A 22,491-nucleotide genomic window follows, 5' to 3' on the forward strand; every position below is an offset into this window, starting at 1 on the left:
GGCAGTGCGAAAGAATCAGGCATGCGACATGGAGACGAAAAGAATAAACAGAAGGCACAGAGCCTCAGAGATGGGAAGAATCAGAAAGGAACGTCTGTGATGATGAGAAGAAACATAATAGTTGGCCAAAAGAAGTTCTTGATATATATGTATCTAGCAGAGAAGCCTCTAATACTTCATGGCATCCCAGCTTTAGTAAAGACAACTGGGGCAAAAGAGATATTTCTTGTCACATTTGTACTCTAAGCATCCATTCAAGTGCACTCATGTCGCAAGAGTGACAGATACATCGTGTCTGGAGAACAAACTCAGATTGATCTAACCTAATGGCGTATGGTGCATGATATCTATCCGTTATCGATTGCCCAGCCAATCGACTGCCCTTGTCCATCCAAGCCATCTTCAACTCAACATTTCACAACCGCCAAGTACCAGGACACTGATGCTAACATTTTGAGATCAATAATCATAGCAGTGTAGTAACATCGAGCTCAGCTACGGAGCAGAGACGTCTCTTTGATGCCTATACGGCTGGTGCAACTGTCCATTACCTGGACACTCATGTTGTTGACAGAATTTTGGCTCCCAGATCCGATGGAAATCGTTTCCTCAAGGGCACTCCACTGCTGCTACTGTGCATTATGCTTCTCCAGCAGCACGATTTTGGGTGCTCGTGACACATGGTCCATCTAAGCAACAATAAGGTGGGCAGTCGCCGAGTGAGCCCTAGAAACCGCTTTCGAAGCAAGGCTGGTCCACCTCAGGGGCGAGAAAAGGGTGCAAGATCCTCTTGAATGTCCTCAGTGTACTTTGAACTCTCCTAGCCTCTCCGATGGGTTGCATCATCATGACTTCTGGCCATCCATGTCCATGCTCTGAATGCCCGTTTTCTCCTCGTACCTCCATCAATTCCCTGTTCCATCTCTTGACCAAGTCTCTTTGTCTAGGTCTACTTCACCATTGTCATGCCCTTCTTGTACCCCTTCATCGTCCGCCATCAAGGCGGCTTTGGCAGCATCTGGCACGAATTCCGGTGTTATGGGGTAGGGGATGGTTGTGAGTAGACTGTTGAAAGCTGAGACCACTCTTAGAGGCTTGTTTGACAGTTCAGAGACAGCAGAAGAAGCTTTGTTGAGTTGTAGAGGGTGCATGCGGAGCTCTTGTGCCGTCGGCTCTGATCCGCGCTAAGATTCCGTGATTGAGAGGCTCGTTTCGCAATTCAGAGATAGCAGAAGAAGCTTTGTTGATGTGCAGAAGGCGAATGCGGCGCTCCTGTGCCGTCGGCTCTGATCCGCGTTAAAGATTCCGTGATTGAGAGGCTCGTTTCGTAATTCAGAGATAGCAGAAAAAGCTTTGTTGATGTGCAGGCATGCGGCTCTTGCGCCGTCGGCTCTGTACGCTAAGATTCCGTGATTGAGAGGCTCTTTCGCAATTCAGGTGCGAAGAAGCTTTGTTGATGTGCAGAAGGCGAATACGGCGCTCCTGTGCCGTCGGCTCTGATCCGCGCGAAATATTCCGTGACTGGAAGAGCCGTCGAGGTTACCAGCTTGCCGCTTAGAGGTTTGGTAGATGTTCTATCTCATTACTGCTCGTTGCTGGCTTGTTCACTATGTTAAGGTCAGTCGGAACTGTTTTCACACCTCAGCACCATCATAGAGCTCTCAGCGTAGCACAGCAGTGGTGATGATAGAAAGCGTGTAGATTCAGTGGTGGGGCTATCAGCCATTATGTAGCTAATGGAGAATAAAGCACTACTATCTATGGCTAGCTACATAAAAGAAACAATAATGGAATATATATAAAAGGATATAGAAGGAACGTATATATAGAATATAAAGGAACTAGATATACTAATACTCCCCTATCTAGTAATATTTAAATACCTCTATTTTAATATTAAAATTATATATTATTCTAGTTTATTAATTTAGGTCTTTATTTACTAATCTTATTATATTTATAAAGTTATTAAATTTCGTAGTAATTAATACTTTAATAAGGTCGTCGACCTTTATATTCTTTATAGATATATATTTATATCTTAGCGTCTAATTAACTATTAATTCGCGTATAAAATAATAACTAACGTTAATATAACATAACCTCTTATAATTTATAAGATTCTTTATTAAATCGATAGCTCTTTTATTATTATACTATATTATAGACGATTTATTTAACTATTATTTTAGCTCTAATAGAATATATTATATTTATATTATATTCTAAGTAATATTAGAAGTAATTATATATTTAATCTTATATATAAATTATACTATAGTCTTCTATTTAATAAATCTTTAATTAATAGATCTATCGTTTAATATTATAATTATTTTAATTATTAATTATATTATAGATATCTTATTAGCTTAATTAACGTCTAAATAGCCAAATAATTATAATATTACTATTTTTATAATTTTAAAGATTATTTTATATATTCTAATTCTAGTTAAATATCGTAATATCTTTTTATATATTTATTAGTATTAATAGTTTAAATTAAAAGAGAATATAGTTAGTTTATTAATAGTAAACGCTATATTTAGCTATATCTAAATAACTAAATAATTAATTTTCTCTAAATTACTCTTAAATATAATAATATCCTCTAAATTAGTCGTATATATATTAGATATAAAGACGAGACAATTATTTATATTTAATTTTATTAGAATAGATGAGATACGATACTCTCTTATATTATAGATTACGAGAATCTTATTAATAAATATAGATTAACTTATTTTAAGTATTCTTACTAAACGATTTCTCTCAATCTTTATACCTAGATAGTATATATATAGGCCGAGATCTACGGTATCGAATTATTTATATAGGAATCTCTTAGCTTAATCAATTAATAGTCGATTATCAACGTTTTAATATCATCGATATAGACGATTAGAAAGACGATTTTTTTATATAATTAATAGAGAAATAAATATAAATTAAATTATAAGTGTATAAATTTAATTTTAAATAGAAACTTTACTAGCGTCTTATATTATTTATAATTAGACTATTTTAGTCTATATAGTACTCTAAGTAGTAAATAGACTTAGTCTTAATCTAATTCGATAAAGCCTTCTAGCTATTTTATATAGATCTTATATTTAAATTTTATATATAGAAATATTATTATAACGTCGATTAGATTTATTTTCTAGTCGTAATATATAGTTAGAATTAAGAGAATCTTTTATATAATTAACTTAATAATATCTAAAAAGATTTCGTTATAGTCGATATCTTCTTATTAAAGAAAACTCTTAATAATATATCTAGTCTTATAGCGTAGAATTTCGTTATCTACCCTTAGCTTCTTCTTATAAACTTATCTTCTTTTAAAGATAGTACGATATACTAGTCTTAATACTAGCTTTTTGTCATGAGATGCCTCAGGGATACTCATAGGGCCACTAGCGTAGGCTTGGCACCGCACATATCTGCCTGCAGACCACATAGATAATCAACATCTTTTACACCACACATATATGAGTTAAACCATAATGATTCCTTAACAATTGGTAGCAACACCTGAAGATCTATATCCATAGACCAACAGGCGTTATTCCAGACGTTTACGCAAAGCCCACATCAACACCTAATAGTGTGACGCTTGAAGCCGGTCCTCCAACACACTCGCAGTCTCGAGTACCTTTTGACACCGTCCAAATCGATCCTTTCATAGGCCTGTCGATATCACAATGAACTCTACGCTGCAAGACTTGCCTCATTCCGTCATGGCCACACGTATATCCAGTGCCTCTGCGTAGCCCGTGCTGGCTTTCATCGAGAATTCGACCCTCTTTTCCATCTCCGGATCTCACTGTGTGCTCACTTGCGGTCTTGTCCTTGTGACTGGGATAGTGACAATCCATTTGATTTCCACGCTACTCGATCACCGGTGTCCATTTGTACGTGCAACACGCAGAGAAGAAGCATCGGAATCAGAAGACTCGCCAGCAATACAAGGGTCTCTAAAAGCCACTCAGTCGCCACTCAGCCAGGCACTCAGTTGAACAAGAGGAGGAGTCACTACAACGGCAAATGCGGGAACACTGCGGAGAAACCAAGCGACAACAGGCCCCATCATCAAGAACACGGCTCAGCTTCCAAGCCCCACGTCTATGTCTCTACGATTCCCATCGACCCCACTCAGCAGGAGAACATCACTGCAATTTGGCCTATCATCTCCGCTGCCATTGTGGCCACAATCACTGAGTTGAGCATACAAGAGAAGGATCTACTACGACGGTCACAGCCAAATCACTTGGCTATGGCAATTGGACCTCTGCGGGCAAGGGTCACATCGGACGATGCATATTTGGACATGAAACCGTCCGATGTCTTGCTTCAACATCCATTTTACTATTCGAAGGCTTTCACTGCGGCGGAGAACTTATGGGATTCCACCACTAATTGGCCTGGTGTCTCCATTCCTTTCCGGCTTTCGAAACTCACTCATTCTGCTGCATACTTCTTGCCTGGGCTGGATTTCTCTGTTTTTTGTGGGCAATTGTCTGAGATGCCTCGGGGATACTCTAGGGCCACTAGCGTAGGCTTGGCACCGCACATATCTGCCTGCAGACACATAGATAATCACATCTTTTACACCCACACATATATGATTCAAACCATAATGTTCCTTAACACTTTTATATCTTTTCTTCTATAATAAATTTCTTCTTCTTATAGCGATTATTTATTAAAATACTTTAGTCTATTAATTACTTCTTTATAAGTATAAGACTTAATACTAATTATAAGTAATATAGCCTATATTAACTTAATAAATTCCTTCTTTAGAATATCGAAGTTAATCTATTTATCGTCTTAAATAATACGATAATTCTTTAATTTATTCTTAATTCGCTATAGCGTCTTAATAGATCAGTATAGATGGTTTAATATATTAAAATAACGCTCTTCTATTACTTAGTTTAGATAAATCCGAAATATAGCTAACCTCGGGTTTTTGGCCTTAGACGGATTTTGACTGTATTCTAGAGTCTTCTTTGACGTATTCGCTATTATCTTACTATTTATAGCTAATAAAGAAGAAGCTTCTAGAATAGCAAAATTCTTTTAACAACGATAATAGTATTTTAACGTTCTTTTCTCTAATTCTTATTTAGCTTATTTTTAATATTATTAAAAGGCGTAATGAGTCTAAAGAGGTTTTTATAAGATTCTATCGTTATATTAGATGGATTTATTTTAATCTTATAATCGATATTAATTAAATTCCTTATAGTTAAGTAAGATACATTGAAACTCTTATTTAATTTTTTTTTTTTTTTATATTTATAGTTATAGACGTAAACTATTATCTTAAATAGTCTTAGATAAACTTATTTAGTTCTTTTTAATAAGGGCCTTATATGATATTATAACTACCTTTATTAATGAGATCGTAAATAAGTATTTATATTTAGATAGCTATTCTAATTATCTTAATTTATAGATTTAATAATAGATCTATAGCTATTAACTAAGTTTGCCTTCTAAATAAGAATACTATTAATACGCTTATTAATGCTATTCTATTTAGATAAATTAGATATAATTAACTCTTATTATATATCTTAAAAGACTAGCTAATCTCGAGTTTTCTCGTTATTATACTTATTATCGTTATTAAAATAAATATACTTGAAGTAATATAGAATTACGTTTTAATTATAGTAATAAAGTTCTATAATAACTTAAATATCTAGTTCTTAATTTTTAGAGTCTATCTATCGAAATTAAGTCTTTTAATTAATCTTTATAGAGTAATAGTAGTAGTCTCCTTTAAAGCGAGATAATATTAATTCGCTATTAAAGAGATCTATATAAATACTATTAAAAGCATTTTCTATCTTAATTATTAATTTATAATCTAGATCTTCTCTTTTTTTATAAATATATAACTTATAAAATTATCTTTTAATATTATCTTAATTTTTTTTTCTCTATTATAATTGATAGTTTAATAATATTATTGAAATTTAGATAACTTAATATTTAATATTATTTAATAGCTATTATCTTTCGATAATTAGTTTTTTAATAACCGCGATTATAGTAATCTCTTTAATTATTATAGCTTTAAATAATATAAGTTTTAGCTTATAAAATATATCTATTAGTTCTCTCTTAAAAATAATAATATTATTATTATTATAGATTCTTAAATAATCTCTTTTGATATAAGTAAAGTCGTTATATTAGATGTGTCTAGAGAGAGTAGATTTATAAATAAATCTTCGATATAGTAGACGTTTGCAGTATAAGTATATATTCTTCGTTCTCGTTTTATTATTCTTAATAAGGTTTTTAGTAGAGTATTGCTTATGATAGTAGTCTTTAATATTCTTTTATTAGCGTCTCGACTAAGATAAGATTTTCGAGGGGTATTATTTCTTAACGAAATAGGCTTCGAATATGTTATGTGGAATAAGGCTATATTATTAAAATATTAGCCGTCGTTACGTAATATCGTAATAGCCTTCTAGACTGCCCTTACTATTTTTGTTTTTTAATAAATCCGATGAGGTAGGGCTTGCTAGCCTTTTTTTTCTTGATTTTTAATACGATTCTTTTCTTTTTAATTTACTTAGTGGGCCTAGTTAGAGTTAGATAGCCAGTAAGTCCTATTATAATAGCGACTATAGTCGTTATACTTGGCCTAAGGGTTTTTATAATTATTATTATTATTACGTTTTGTTATTATTCTCCTTATTCTTATTATTTATAAATATGGTCTTATTATTGAAGTTATTAATACTAGTTAATTTCTAACGACGTTCTTAATTAGGTTATTCGACGATATAATCGAAATCTAGTTTTAATAGCCTTTCGTTAGCGTCTTTCCTCGGCTATTTAAGATAATTTCTATAAATAATTCGTAAGAGGGAAGTCTATAAAGAAAGAATATTATAATCTCTTACGTATATTAATAATCTAACTTAGCGGTTTTATTTTAATCTTTTAATTATCTTAATATACTTAGTAACTTCTTTTAATTAGTTAAATTTATATAACTAATAATCTCTATAGTACTTTATAGAAGATATATTCTTTAAATTTATATATACCTTCGAGTACTTTAATTATATTATATATATTATAAATATTTACGATATAAATATAATTATCTAATTTAAGAGATATATAAATATTATCTTTAATCTATAAGTTAGCGAACTCTTATTTATTATACTTTCTTTTTTTTTATTGCTAGTTAGTATTTTAGGGGTTAAGTTATTTTAGCTATCTAATAGTAATCATATATTATTTAATATCAGCGATCTTAATTAAATGCTTTTTAAGTATAAAAATATTAATTATCGATAAGGGTTGATTTAAAGATCTTCTTAGGTTGTAATTATTTGACTTTATTTAATTTTCTTCTAAGTTTTAGATTATATAATTTCTATAACTCCTCTAATATGGTATAATAGGCTATTAGCCTTTATTATCTTATTGTCCTAATTTGCCTATTATGGTAGAAGGACGTGTGTGTTTTTTGAAATTTGATATAATTGGAATGTTAATGTATTATCAGCATCAATCGAGGGCTCTAACCTCTCGCGTGCTGTGTGGTGTGATGAGATGGATTTTATGCTATTTTGGCTAGCTATGAAAGGATGATGGAATATGCATGGAAGGATGTAGAAGGGAAACAGGATGGAACAAGGCTGACAGCTGTCGTCTGCCCAAGAAACACGTACATTTGATGGCTTGATGCCTGCGTATTTTACCGGTTGTACGTGGAGACTGTATGCAAATGATCGACTCGAGAGCTTTGTTCTTGGGCTTGACTCCATTGTTTGGCGCACTCGCAGGGCTGTAGTGTTAGGTAGACTGCTGTTGATGAGGTCAGCTTCCAAGAACTCGTACGGTAAGAATGGGAGCAAGACTCACACTCTGGCAGCTTCCATAGGCACGAGTCCACTCTCTTCTGCAGCCGACCTGCTGTAGTAGCTAGGGTAGGGATATACACAAGCCCGTTGAAGACTCGAGTAGGTACCACTCAGCGAATCCTTAGCCAGGAAAATTTCACCTAGGACTGGTTCGAATTCCTAGACTTGGCGCCTCCGTGGCATAAGATGCCATCTTTTGTGAGTAGGTGTCGTTGATTTGATGACACTGAATCTTCTGAACTCAATAAGGTAACTGGGGTTGTGCCAAAGTGATGGAAATTGATGAGGCAGACTTTTCAAATTTGTGGGAATGTTGACCAAATTAGTGGCTCGGCAAGGCTATGTCAGGAGGAGTTCCCGGACAGAAGCCAATTTGTATTTATATGTAAGATTACACCTCTCTATCTATTCATGTGTATTTACAAGGTATAGTAAGGCTTTATTGAGGCTAGAGCAACGACAGCAATAATGATATCTCAATGTATAGTGTTTCCCTAAAACTCTCTCATGCTTGAGCCGCGAGAATCAGGATACAAATCCGTCAAGCATTATTGACAAGCAAAGTGTATCGAGCAACCAGAATCAAATGAAGGTCAGGTGTCTTAACAACGATCATCCATCAGGACGAGACATCTCTCCAAAGGTTACTAAGATAGTCAAGCGATGAGATTAAACGAAGGTGAGATGTTTTAGCAAGTATTATCCATCAAGGCTAGATGTCTTTGCAAAAGTAGGCCATCATTAGCCAAGCCCCGCAGGCTAAACAACTTTGATGTGGTTGTGTCGAAAGGAGAGATAATTCGGGTGGGAGAAGCGGTTTATATACTCACAAATGCAGACGCTAGTTGCCTTCATTGCTGTGTGCCAAATTCATGATTCCTATGTGACATAAGGTACGCCATACCCAGTGAATCGTTCAGCGTGAATGACGAGTACATTCAGTCCGTCTACACCTGTGAATGCCGTTAAGCTTGTTCAGAGATTCAAGACAGAAGAAATGATTACCCCACAACTCTCTGGGGTTACTCTCAAATGCTTTTCAAATCAGCGGGCTGTAAGTAAAGGAGGGTTGTCATAGATTGAGGCTCAAGAATGTGATAGGCTTCATTTTCCTGGACGCAGGGAATTCTAAGGCCGTAACTTGAAAATCCCATTTTCTTCTGCCACTCTAAAGGGCGCAGAACCTTTAGCTTGTACAGGATCATGCTACAGAGAGTGCCAGAGGGGTCCCATAGCCATGGCAAATATCCAGTGAAACCGTTTCTTCCGTACCTTTCTACCTTTGTAGAGCCAGTGATACTCCCCTTCTGAGGCCACACAGCCAGTAGCCTGAACCGTTTGATCAAAGGACTACTGCAGCTCTGTATTAGGTGGGTCCAGCATCATGTCCAGCCACCCATCCAGCCCGACGCTAGGCATTGGATCTTCCTCTCGATCCGGATCAGCTGAAACACAGAGTCTACTGAACCTCAAGGACCATTTCTATTTGCATTTACTTCTTTGCAGAGTGCCAATAAGTCAACCCGTATAGGAAAAAGATTGTGTACAGAATGATGTAGCGCTTCAACATTTATGGTAAAGGTTCAGGGAATAACTCAGCTGTGCTGCGAAAACAGTCTTTGTGTATACAAGGTACTCAGCAACCTTCAGAGACGGAGACTTTGGGGAATGAGCGATGGTCCTCGAGATGATGTGAAAGCAGAAGGTGTCGGAATGTGGTCTGAATGTCTTTGGTTATCAATCAGAAGAAGAATGGCTGTGAAGCCGACTGAATAGCAGGTGGCTGACCCTGCAACGCTGGGAGCATATCCCAACACTCTCCTCTGCTCTAAGCCTTGTTGCCACTCAACTGGCGTGAGATTGCAACTTCCTTTGATGAAAAAGACCTCGCTGCTGCCATGTTGACTCCCCTTAAATATGAGAATCGAGCCAAATGCCATAGGAAATCTGACTTCCCCTCGAAACAGGGATCAAAGGCCAACCCTAAGCCAAAAACCATTGCCACAGCGCTATCGAAACCACACGATGTTACCCGCTCTGTTGTTGCCACGCCATAGAGCTACTGTTATCGGCATGACCCGCGTCCTCGTCACGGGTCGCCCTTGTGACGTTACCCTACAGCTGTCGAACACAGCATCGCCTGCTCTGAAACGCCGTGTCGGCGTCGACGGTACCGTCGTCGACTCCGTTGCCGTTGAAGATTCCCACTCCCCTTGAGATACGGGAAACCAAGGCCGCTTGGCCTGACATTGTGTTCTGACTCCTCGCATGGGAAATCAAGGCCACCGGCCTGACGTTGGTTTTTTGACTCCCCTTGACACACGGGAAATCAAGGCCACTCAGGCTGACATTGTTGATCTCGACAGTACTGTCGTCAATTCCATTGCCGTTGCGGGGCGTAAAAGTACACTCGTTGCCTCGTTACCGTTGTGAGGCTGATACTACCGTCGTCAGCCCCGATAGCCATTCCGTCCTAGAATGGCTTGATACTTACCGTTGTAGGCAGATCACTTAAAGAATGCCACTGTAGCAAGTTCACTTGCTGACATGTTCATTGAGGAGTTCGAATCGTAGTCGTCTTGACTGCCTTGTAGTAGGCTCATTATCTTGACTTGATGTGTTGAGTATCGTAGACTTTTATGCACTTGCAACGATTCGAATAGAACACTATGACTTAGCGTAGTCATAGACGGAACAAACAAGAGGATTACAGCGATAACAGTGCTGACCCGCTTATAAACTCATACCCCATTGGGGTATGAAACTGTAAGATGGGTATGAATTTGTAAGAATCCATAGTTCGGGGTATGAAAATGTAATTTGCCCGAACATCTCCACCAACTCACGCCACTCTCCCGAAAACAGAACAGAATCTACAATCCATGACGAACACCAGAAAACCCACACCACCCACACCACCCCCTCACCCACCGCCCCGTTCCGCATCATCTCCGTCTCAGTCATCTGGGACGGCGTGGACATTCACATCGACCGGATGAGTCCCCGCACAAGGCATCGCCTCCGGACCTCTCCGCCCTCTCGACCAGATCACCGACGACCGCAACTACTGGGGAGAGGTCCGGAGTTATGGCGGGGAAAGATGGCACGGTCAGTACCCTAACGGGGCAGGTTCTGAAGGGTATTTGGGGGTTGATTAAGAGCCGTGATCAAGTCCGCCTGCAAAGGGACGGGTATAGGGCTCGAGGAGCCATTTGGGGACTCCTGATATGTGCATTGAGGAGTTTCTTTTCGGAGACTGGGACATGTTCAAGGAGTGTAGTAACTATGGTCTACGTAGAGCACAGTTGTGACAGGCAGAGTAATTGATGGAAGCAGTAACCCGGCAGTGGCAGAACATCTCAGACTATGGCGCCAGCTTCTCGAGGCAGCGTAGCCGTGAATATGTCGTCTGCAAGACTTCACACCAATGGCGTGACTTTCAGAGTGATCCCATCTTTTGGCCTCAGAACTAACTTCCACATTTTCCAATTCTCGGGATCATCCAACGTGTCATCCATCTCAAACCTAAACGCACTCAACAAGCAACACAGTAGCGCCTTCATCTCTGTCTCAGCAAACTTCTTCCCTATGCATCCTCTCGGACCGTTAAGGAACGCTAAATATGCGTTCGCTGTGAACGTCGCTGGTAAATGGTCCCATCTGTCTGGATCGAACACATCTGCCGTTTCTCCCCAGTATTCCGGGGCTCGGTGGATGGCGTTGATGGGAACGTAGACGGTTGTTCCAGCAGGGATACGATAGCCGCGGAATTGATCCTCGGCAATGTTCGCCCGCCTGGTGAAAGGAATGGGTGGGATATACCTAAGACTCTCGCGGCAAACGTTGTTGAGGTAAGGTAGACGATCTTCGTCGATTTTGGAAAGCCAAGATTCGTCTTCACGGCTGTCGGAGAAGAGGAACGGCATGTATTCTTGAATTTCCCTCCGCAATTTTTCTTGCGTGGAAGGATACTTTGAGAGCAGAAGCAGGGTCCAGGCAATTCCAGACCCTGTGGTCTCGTGACCGGCGCCGATGAAGGTCATCACTTGATCTCTCATGGTTTCGAACGTCATCTTGCCCTCCATTCTACCATTCGCCGTCAAATTAGCACGCATAATTAGGGACAGGATGTCTTTTTCGCGGCACGGTGTTTCGGTAATCTGTTTGGACTGCTTGTCTCGGATGATTTCGGACGCAATTCTGATAACCGTGCCGCGGGCTGCTGCAAGTGTGTGGTTTGCTTGAACGGGCAAGTATAACGCTAAGGGCGTTACAGATAGAAGTGCGAAGAACAGTCGCCCGCCATTGTCAAGTTTGAAGATTTGTTTGTATGCCTTTCTCATCGGCGTCTCGGGGTGGGTCAGTGAGTCAAAACTGTTTCCCAATCCAGCTTCTCCGATGATATCGAGCGTTGTTCGAGTCGACCATCCAAGTACCTCGATGGACTTGGTCCTGACGTTTTCTTTTCTCAGCTCGGCTCGCCAAAGTCGGGACAGCAGCAATGCTTTACGCCAGAAGATTGGTGTGAGCGATTTGATTGACGAGATCGAAAATGCTGGCGCAAGCGCTTTTCGTTGCTGAACGTGGGCATCCCCATCGACTGTTAGGAGTCCGTCACCTAGCAGATATGCAAGATTGGCTTTGGTATTCGGTGGTTTCTGCCATCTATATGGGTTCCTGATGAAGATCTGTTTCAGCGCTTCGTCATCGATGACCGAGAGCCTAGCGACACCGAAGGGCAGGAACCATCGTACGATTGGGCCGTGTTGCTTGTGCCAGCGCCGTGGAGGGATACCGGCTTCCTCTGTTAGGTACGAATGAGTCTGACCCCATAGCGGAAATCCGGGGACGGTGGGCACCGAGCGAAGTGGTGAGATGTAGAATGGGAATATCCAAGACTGATAGATGATGTAGTAGGACGGTACGAAAACGAAGAACGTGTATAGCCATGCAGAAAGGCGTGTGAGAGATGAGAGCGTTGCAATGAAGGAGGCAATCACCAAGGTGAGAAATAGCAGAGACGGAAATCCCAACTCGTATGCCATGATGAAAGCACTCTCAGAAAATCGATTTCGGCCAAGGTTGCAGTTGACTTGGAAGTTGGGACAGGTCTTCTTTGACGAGCTGGTGGTGTCTTTAACCCTTTAATTAGTCCTTGGAATCCGTATCGCATTTTGATTGTCCTGCCCCTTGTCACATTTGAGTATACCTTATCCGGAAAAGGGTGGGTTGGGCCTAGGCATCTATCTCTGCTGTCTGGAAGCTTCGATCTAAGAAGGATGTGTCAGGTTCGAAGAGGAGTTGCACGGACCTTGCTCTTGGATCGATCAGACTGTTCGAATGTGACCCAGCCAGTCCATGAGTTCACACGCCACAAGTTCCAAGACGGAGAAGAATACCACATCTGGAAAAGGATTTTCGAGCAAATGTAAGACAGGCAAGCCTGGACTTTGGGCCTTTTGCTGTGTTGAGAAAGACGGGATCAACTATTGGAAAAGGCATTCTTGGTTGGAAACTAGGACATCAGAACTACCTAACCTAATGTATAATGTATGTTGCGAACAATCACCTAGGAAAATAACATCTCTCGGATAAGGTACCTTAGGTAAGAAACAAGAGTAGGCTGTTGATGCTCGCTAAAAACATAGTCAAATTCCAGGGTTCCCGGAAGCTAAGGTAATTAGGCTAAAACGTCAAAGCGCCGCTACGCTAGAACCGCCGCTACGGAGTAATGCGAAAGTAAAATGGCATACTTTACATTACCCCGTAGCGGCGTCTAGCTCATCAACGGTACAAACCGCGTGTACCCAGATTCAAGCCCGAGTGCCAAAAGAAGCAGTCCATGTCAATGCGGGCGGTCAATGCGAAGATGATCTGGACCCCATGCGGCCTGCATTGTAAATCAACAGGTACCAGATCTGAACTACCATGAAACGGCTTTGGCGGGCGGGCACAATCTCGGAGAATTACAACAATCCGAATCCATAATTAGGTTCTACTCGAGAGGGGAAGGCAGGTTGTGGAGGATCCGTGTCCCATGCTACAAATGCTTGCCGCCTTAACTGGGCCAGTTATTCGACTGTACTAGGTCGGGTTGACACTTTCGATGAAGCTCTGCTCCTTATAATCGGAGGTGGGAGGGGGAGGGGGGAGGGATAAGCGTACAAGAAGGGTCAAGAATCTACATTGCTTGCAGTCGACATTGCATTTCCCCTTTCTCCCATACTCTTCTGCACACCGAGTCACACCAGCCATGTCTGAGGGAAGCGTGCCGTATCCGTATGGCTCCCTGCCGTCCGGTTCTCTCCAGGCTGCCCCATGGGTGCTGTTCGACAGGATGTGGACGGCGGCAACGGGATACGCTCCGACAAGTTTCCTCTTCATTCCCGGGAAAACGCCCATGTCGACCGCGAAAGAGACGGCCGTTGGCATAGCGGTTTATTACCTGATGATTTTCTTCGGCCGTAGGGCGATGAAGGGTCGTCCGGCTTTCGAGTTGACATCTCTGTTTCTACTGCACAACCTCTTCCTATCCCTCCTCAGCGGCTTTGTGCTTTTGCTCTTCGTCGAGGAGCTGGGGCCTGGGCTTTGGAAGCACGGGATGCATCATGCCATCTGCGGTTCTGGAGGATGGACCAAGCGTCTCGTCACTCTCTACTATGTCAGATTCCCTCACGTGTCCATCACAGCTTGCATACCAACCACTGACACCTCCCTCAGGTCAACTACTTGATAAAGTACTACGAGTTGATCGACACGGCATTTCTCATTCTCAAGAAAAAACCCACCAGTAAGTCCAGCTCCTCAGCAGCAGTCATCCCTCCTTCCCCATGACTCATCCCCCCAACAGCATTCCTCCACTGCTACCACCACGGCGCAACCGTCCTCCTCTGCTACACCCAGCTCGCCGGCCAAACGTCCGTCTCCTGGGTCCCCATCACTCTCAACCTAACCGTCCACGTCCTCATGTACTGGTACTACTTCCAAAGCGCCCGCGGGATCCGCGTCCCGTGGAAGGAATGGATCACCCGGCTCCAGATCCTCCAATTCCTCATCGACCTCGGTACCCAGAACCCCTTCCCCCCCTCCCCGCAGCCCGCTGACATCCCCCCCGCAGCCTTCGTCTACTTCGCCTCGTACAGCCGGGCCGTCGTCCGGTACTTCCCCCGGATGCCGCACGCGGGCGACTGCGCGGGCACCGGCTTCGCGGCCGCGATGGGCTGCGGGATCCTGACGTCGTACCTCGCGCTCTTCGTCTCCTTCTACCTCGTCACCTATCACCGCGTCGCTGCCTCGACCCGGTTGAAGCGGACGACGGGGGCGGAGGCGGTGGTGCGGGATGTGAAGAGGCAGTTTGTGCGGGTTTAGCCCGCGGGGGGTGGGGGGGTTCGTGGTTCCATGTTTGCGTGTGTGTATGTATGTGATCCTTGGGGATCCGAGATGGGTTAGGCAAGACGGAATGGAATGAAATTCAGGGTAAAATCTACACGAGCTCCGGTTTTGTTTTTCTTTTCGGTGCTGCAGCACTTCCAGTAAAGTACCCACCACCAGCATCAGTCCTTCCTCTACCAATTTCGAAGAAGCGAAAGTAACACGCAAGCTTCTTATCGAACAACCAGAAACCCCATCAAACTCCCCAACTGCCACCAAAAAAAGCCTTACGAGAAACCCCAGTTACGGAGATTGATACGCCGAATTCCTTTGCAACGACGCAGCGCTCCCCCACCACAAATTGTCAAAAATCTCCCCCGAAGAAAATCCATCACGGGATCCCCTCCCCCTGCATCCATCAACCTGAAAAATCTCAATGCCGTAGGAAGTATTACAGCGTGTGACCTATGCTCTACCTATCCTATCCCATCGCCTAACGCTTTTACGGGTACGGGTACAGTGTCTTAGCACCCAGCACCGAAAATCTATCTACATGGTACTGATATGGCATCCGAATGCGCCTTCCCACAAAGCAAAGCAAAGCGACATGATTACACATCGCTATTCCATATAGTTTGCAGCGGGATATACATCTCGGGGTATGCCGGCGGCCGGTTTGTTTGTTTTGCCCCGAGCTCAGGTGTCCTGACGGTGTGGATGGATGATTCCGATGGTGGTGGCGTCCTGATATTTGCACCTTTTTCGGCTTTTCGGCCTGCGTTGGAGCAGAGTAGGCATCGTTTAGCCGTGTCCCCTGTGCAACGGTGGGGGGTGAATGGGAATGGGATTGGTCATGAGGAAGAGGGATTGCGGATTTTGAAGGGAGTGTACTCGGGTAATGGCCGTGGCTGTGGGGGGAGGGCCTTTTGGGACTGTCGTAGGCTTTGGATACTTTGTCACGTGATTAAGATCGTTTGACGTCTTATTGCGAGGGATTTTCATTGGGTTTTCGGGCTATTTGGCTTTGGGGTAGTTGTCGGGCCATTGGCTGATGTGGCTGGGTCCAGAATAGCGGGAAAGCCTCCATGTGGGAACAGACCATGCAACCGTGTTTCAGTCATCCACACGGGCGATTGTATTCACTGCATCTATGAGAGTCAACTGTGGCAGCTATCATACATCTTGGAGATACTCCCATGTTCATAGTTGAACTGCAATCCTTTGGTTAACCCATTCTGGTCTGACCAAAGGTGACTTTGCCAGCTGGGATCCTCAACAGAGAATCCATTTCCCAGGTCATGCCAAGCCTCGAGGACGGCCTCACCATCTTGGACCACCACCGAATAGTCTGTTGGGCAGCGATCACATGAAAACAGCACAGTGTGTTGATCTGGCATAGTCGCCGCATTGATAACAGCCTTTTGCAAAATCGCGGCAAAGGAGTGGCCTAGTCCCGTGCCAAGGCCAAAATGGTGGTGAGGGCAGAATACTATATACTTGTCGTAATCTTTCTTTGCTGCGTCTCGAAGCGGACCTGCATACAGGACGTATGTCGCCAACAGTATGAATCTGGCGTTGACGACCTTCGGCTTTGCGGCGAATGTCTTGATGATAGGAGAGCCGACTGGACGAATCTCAAAATTTTGAAGAATGTTCGTTCGACAATCCTGGTGCTTTTCCTTCATTCGAGAGTACTTCAGTGCCAGCTGTACGTGATGGAACGAAACTGCGTAGGAGCGTTGCGGACGCAGATGATCAAACATTTGGTATGGTGTGCAGCATGAGTGGCGGCGGCGATACCAGTTTGTCAAATTTGGGATGTCATCAGGTTCCACAGGGTGTAAGATATTGCACCTGATACAATGATAGTTATCCGGCAACAAGTTCCCTAGCTCGGTCAATGTATTGAATCGATCCTCCCGCACGATAGCTTTTAATTGAAAAGAGCACTTGCTGCGCAGCATGTACCACATAGCCTTGCAGGTATGAGAGAGTAGGATCTTTGCGGATAGAGGGAGTTCGTCGCATATACTGCAAAGGATGTCGAGAGGGAGATCTAGAAAAGCAGACGTCTGCTCTACCGCTGGCGTCACGAACAATTTCCAAGGCCATAGCAATTTAGCGTAGACCTGCAATGTCGAAGTGGTAAGCCAGTATAAGTTCACTTTTTTCTGTGGCAGCATGCGATGGAAGAAAAGGAATTTTAGGGGTAGCAGACGCGAGAAAGGATAGTAAGAAGATGAATAGAGAATGCACGTAGGTAATTGTAGGTGCTGGAGCTGGAGCTGGTGTCTGTTTTCCTTCCAAGGCTAGAAATGTTTTAGGTAAGAGAGTGCGATGGAACTTGAGACGAAGGCTTAAGTTTGTCCAGAGCAAGAAAGATAAAGTAGAGGTACTTGTAAGAAGAGGAAATCGAGCTTATAAAAGATGTGGGCAGATGCCTCGTAGGCTTATTGTTGTAGGTTGCTGGGAACTAAACCTAAAAGGTAACCGTAAATGGTTTAATTTTCTGCAGGCTGTGAAATCCTCCCCGCGCCCTCTCTCAAACCCAACCTATTCGGAAGACTACAATACACCTCGTAGGTGACCAACCTCACGGAACACTTGTCGGCCTATGACAACCGAAGCGAAGCAGATAAAGGGAGCAATATCTTAGGCGCTATTAGGCGCAGGTTTGAGATGCTCCAGGGGCTGCTGAGGGGTTTAAATCAATTTCTTGATATTCCGTCAAGTGACGCCTTACCCAATGAAGCTTTAGCGTGGCCACCTTACCGGAATCGGTAATTCCTGAATTCTACCCCCTGCCAGACGATGGGATATCCCACGAGGCAGAAGATTTGCCGTAGACCAAAAAAAATAAAACGAATGGTGGATGTATTTCGAGTTACAAGTCGTGAAGATCAAAGCGAGGACCCCGATTACGGCGACAGGAATGAATGACAGGCAAATATAAGGTAGTCACAGATCGAAATGCCTCCCGAGGAGATCCACATCGGCGAAGAAATCTTGCTCCAGATCGCCGAGATCACCCCCGTTCACCGTACCCATACCGCGCCGTCTCTCATTCTCAATCATCTCGGACGTGCACCCTCCTGTTTGCATGTTCGTTACCTTTTGGCTTCCGATCCATCCATCCCCATCAACAAAGTCGGATTGGCGTAAGGTGTCGAGTGCATACTGATGCTTGTGCGAGTCTTCGATGCCTGCTTGCCCTGTCACTTCGTTTAAAGTGTGGTGATGCGCCGCCGCTACAGGGAGAATGGGTCGCGGAAAGATCTCATGCGGCCATAGCCCCGAGGTACGGAGCATGACTTCGGGCGGGATTGTCCGGCGCCCGGATTTGAACACGCACTGGCTGATCGCCGTGGCGCAAACGGTGCTTCCTTTGCTTTTTGGGTCTTTGCGGACGAAGTGCGTGATGGTGTACAGCCATTTGGTTTCCCACGAGAGGACCCTGGTCCACATTTCGTACCGCTCGTAGGGCCTGATCTCGCGTCTGAAGGAACACTTGACTGCCCCTAATTTAATCGTGAAGCTGTCCTTTCGGAGGTTGATGATGCCGTTGCCGTGCTTATGCCGAGCTCGGTCTATGCCGACGGAGAAGAGTGTGCATAACAAGTGCGTTCGAGCAATGTCGAGGTCGGAATAGTAGGTGCTGTTGGACTCTGCCTTTCGAGTAAGCATTGGCGAGGAGGAGTCATTCGCGTAATAACGAGGCAATTTCCTTACTGTGCCAATTGAAGTCGATTTCGCTAAGAGAACAATGGGAAGACGTAACGAGCGGCTTAAAAATGCAATTGGGAGTTGGTCCAGGCTCAGCGCGCTGGCAAGGTAGCACAAATCGTAGGGCGTTGAGCAAACGAATCTATGAAGGGGAGAAGACGTAAGAATGGAGTGAAGCTGGGAGTCAAGGGCAGAAGACTTACATGCCAGACCAGAGGAAGTGTTTTGATGTCGGTCACAAACAATGCCAAAACTGTAAGCTTCCATGCGAAATCTTTTTGCAATAAATCCAGTAGAAATATGGTGATGAGTGAAGGAAAGATTTGGTAGGCCATAATGACGGTGGCCTGAAGGAGCAACCGTGTACTTTGGGGTGGTCAGAAAGAGAGGTTTGAATATGGAAATGATGATGATGGATGACAATACCGTACCATTCTTGACCCCAGATTTCATAGAGCAGACAGTAGTGCTCACCACGAACAGGCACTAGGAGTTCTGTAGCAAGATGCAAATACCTATTTGGGCAGATTTGGAAATGGTAAGAGCAGCGTTGACAGAGCAGGGATGAGAATTCAAGCCAGAGCGTCAGGTCAAGGTTCGCGTCAAGTCAAATGGTGTTAGTCTCTATAGACACAGATATGAATAGAGATAGAATTAGCAAAAGAGAGTCCGGTCAGTCGGCGAGTCGGTGATAGTGGAGGGCCGGTGATAATGCAGGGTGGGGAAATTGCCCGAAACTCTATTCAACTTACTAATAAGACCTTACTTTACCTTAAAGTAAGATCTTACCTAAGGTACCTTACACGTACTAGTACCCTACCTCGCTTAGGTACCTGAGAAGATCAATTAGTTTCGCATCTAGCCCAACTTGGATCATTTTGGCGTTACTCCAAATCACTCGACTCCATATTGGGCTTCTCCTTCTTCACCAGTCACCACATACTCTTCAGCTTCTGGAGGAATGCCGCTTCAACTCATCCTGCCACCAACTTACTTACAACTTAGCTCCCGCTTCGTCAACACACCGTCTTGGACCAGCATCGAGGTCGATGGGCGATCTGGAATCCCATCTAGAACTATGACTCCATATTCCATAACGACCTGAACGTCTGACCACACATTATACTTTTCTTTCAACGCTTCGCATTTGACCTCCTACCTAGCCACTGTTCGAGCTCCGCGGGCTAGGAGAATTTCCTTCAAATATTCCGACGTCAAAGCGGCCTCTTGAAAGCTAGGAATGCATCCGTGCAGCTTGGTTCCATCGGCACTTGCTTCTCTCTTTCCAACATCCGAGCGAATCTTTCTGCTATCCATTGCTTTCCGTATTTGAAGCACGTGTGAAATGTGGATATCGTTGGGCCAGGCCTCTGGTACTTTAGTAATGTCGTAGACTAAACAACTGTAAGACTCGACTTATACACTCAAGCTTCCATCCTACGCCTATGTCCCCACCGCCAACGAGGCCTATCAACGAATCGACCAAGGCCTCCTTGAGTAAATCGCCTGATCATGTCTTCCGCGCACCACGACGCCGCCAAGGTACTGGCGGAAGATGAATTTGACAGGACGCCCACTCCAAATTCGCAACAGCTCGAGAAGCATACCGCTGCAGAGGGCACATTCGAGAGCCAGGTAGCCCAACATCCAGCACCTCTGGCTCTTTTTCTTCTCATGCTGGCCATATCCATGTCCACATTTCTCGTGGCCTTGGACCGGACGATTATTACGACTGTGAGCGATCATCTCCGACTTTCACTGGTATTGCTGATCCATCTCATCGTCAGGCGATACCCCATATCACTGATCACTTCCATTCCTACAACGATGTCGGCTGGTACGCGAGTGCATACCTCATCACCGCCTGTTCCTTTCTACCGACATACGGACGCTTATATGGCATGCTGAATACGAAATGGCTCTTCCTCAGTGGGCTCTTCTTGTTCGAGCTTGGAAGTCTGATATGCGGCGTGGCGCCTACGTCTCCGGTTCTCATTGTTGGTAGAGCCGTTGCTGGAATAGGAAGCGGTGGAATTTTGACGGGGTCTTTCGTGGTCGTTACACGCACTTCTCCACTGCGAAAGCGGCCCTTGTACGCTGGTGTTGTTGGAATGATGTGCGTCATTCCTCTCCATCGAGTTCGTGACGGTCGGAACTTGCTAATGGACGGACTGGTTCCTGCTTTAGGTTTGGAGTCGGAGCCATTGCTGGCCCCATTCTGGGAGGTGTCTTCACGGACCGTGCCACCTGGCGCTGGTGCTTCTACTTTAACCTACCTCTAGGGGGCTTGATAGCCGCAGCGACTGTGGTCTTCTTCAAGCCGCACGATGAGAACACTTCTGCCCGGCGCTCTCCGATCCAAATCCTTGTTCAGCTTGACCTTTTCGGTAATGTAATACTTCTGTCGACAGCGGTCATGTTTTTCCTGGCTATGCAATATAGTGCACAACCTCATGCATGGCATACCGCTCGCGTCATTGGTCTACTCGCCGGAGCGGGAGCTGGACTCATCCTTTTCATTGTCTGGCAATGGCGGAGAGGCGAGCGAGCCCTTATACCTCCTTCCATCATGCTTCAACGCAGTGTAGCCGCGGGTTGTATCAACACCTTTTTCGTCTATGCCACGCTTCTGACCCAGGTCTACTACCTTCCCGTCTGGTTTCAAGCCTGCCGGGACAAGAGCGCGCTGGGTTCAGGCGTCAGTATGATCCCGTATGCGTTGGGGAGTTCCCTCTTCACAATCCTGACGGGTGCTTTCGTCTCGAAAATTGGCTACTTCACACCTCCCGCAATTGTTGGCTGCGCCATTGCAACGATTGGATCCGGTCTACTCAGCACACTGGCAGTCAACACCGACTCTTCGAGATGGATCGGCTACGAGGTCCTTGTTTCGATCGGAGTCGGTATGGCAAATCAGCAAGGCTTCGTCGCGGTGCAAAGCGTCCTCAGCCTCGACCAGATCGCCGTTGGTTCCGCCTTGGTGTCCGCTTCTCAAAGTCTGGGTGGTGCCGTCTTCGTTAGCGTCGGCAACGGCGTTCTCCTTAACGAGCTCTATGATGCAGCACTGCCTGGTGTCGACATCAACGCCGTCATAGTCGCTGGTGCCACGGGATTCCGTACTTTTCTTCCGAAAGAACAATTACCAGCACTTCTCAATGTGTACAACCAGGCATTGCGGAAGGTTTTCCTCATGGGGATCGTATTTTCGGGCCTGGCGTTCTTAGCTGCTCTCTGCCTGGAGTGGAGGAGTGTCAAGGGCGAAAAGGGCGAAAAGGGCGAAAAGGGCGACTCGGAGGCGCTCAATGATCAATCTGAAGAAGACTCTCCAGGTCTTGGATTGTAGTGATTAGACAACAGACTAGCTACGCAACACATAACTCTACATAATTCTCACGATATGCTCGAAGTTAGGAGAGAGCGTAAGGAGAGATAAAGAAAAACGGAGACAGACGGAGATAATTTGATATTTCGGCCAGGTCTT

General features: G+C 44.1%; 5 protein-coding genes across 5 annotated transcripts; 2 read left to right on the forward strand and 3 right to left on the reverse strand.

Moving 5' to 3' along the window:
* Positions 1–11,335: 11,335 nt before the first annotated feature.
* HO133_005004 (uncharacterized protein) lies at positions 11,336–12,961 on the reverse strand (the record flags this gene model as incomplete). Its single annotated transcript, XM_037295916.1, has 1 exon — positions 11,336–12,961. One exon carries the CDS (start codon positions 12,959–12,961, stop codon positions 11,336–11,338), a length of 1,626 nt encoding a protein of 541 aa, XP_037148614.1.
* A 1,208-nt stretch (positions 12,962–14,169) lies between these two features.
* Positions 14,170–15,284, forward strand: HO133_005005 (uncharacterized protein; the record flags this gene model as incomplete). Its single annotated transcript, XM_037295917.1, has 4 exons — positions 14,170–14,577; positions 14,637–14,706; positions 14,767–14,979; positions 15,034–15,284. The coding sequence occupies 4 exons, from the start codon at positions 14,170–14,172 to the stop codon at positions 15,282–15,284; spliced, it is 942 nt and encodes a 313-aa protein (XP_037148615.1).
* A 1,160-nt stretch (positions 15,285–16,444) lies between these two features.
* Positions 16,445–17,050, reverse strand: HO133_005006 (uncharacterized protein; the record flags this gene model as incomplete). Its single annotated transcript, XM_037295918.1, has 1 exon — positions 16,445–17,050. The coding sequence occupies one exon, from the start codon at positions 17,048–17,050 to the stop codon at positions 16,445–16,447; it is 606 nt and encodes a 201-aa protein (XP_037148616.1).
* Positions 17,051–18,245: 1,195 nt separating this feature from the next.
* On the reverse strand, positions 18,246–20,105 carry HO133_005007 (uncharacterized protein; the record flags this gene model as incomplete). Its single annotated transcript, XM_037295919.1, has 2 exons — positions 18,246–19,015; positions 20,036–20,105. 2 exons carry the CDS (start codon positions 20,103–20,105, stop codon positions 18,246–18,248), a joined length of 840 nt encoding a protein of 279 aa, XP_037148617.1.
* Positions 20,106–20,522: 417 nt separating this feature from the next.
* HO133_005008 (uncharacterized protein) lies at positions 20,523–22,353 on the forward strand (the record flags this gene model as incomplete). The annotated part of the gene is made up of 3 exons (XM_037295920.1): positions 20,523–20,744; positions 20,798–21,126; positions 21,198–22,353. 3 exons carry the CDS (start codon positions 20,523–20,525, stop codon positions 22,351–22,353), a joined length of 1,707 nt encoding a protein of 568 aa, XP_037148618.1.
* Positions 22,354–22,491: the final 138 nt, after the last annotated feature.

The sequence above is a fragment of the Letharia lupina genome (assembly GCF_014066315.1).
Source record: "Letharia lupina isolate WasteWater1 chromosome Unknown contig_20, whole genome shotgun sequence".
Lineage (NCBI taxonomy): Eukaryota > Fungi > Ascomycota > Lecanoromycetes > Lecanorales > Parmeliaceae > Letharia > Letharia lupina.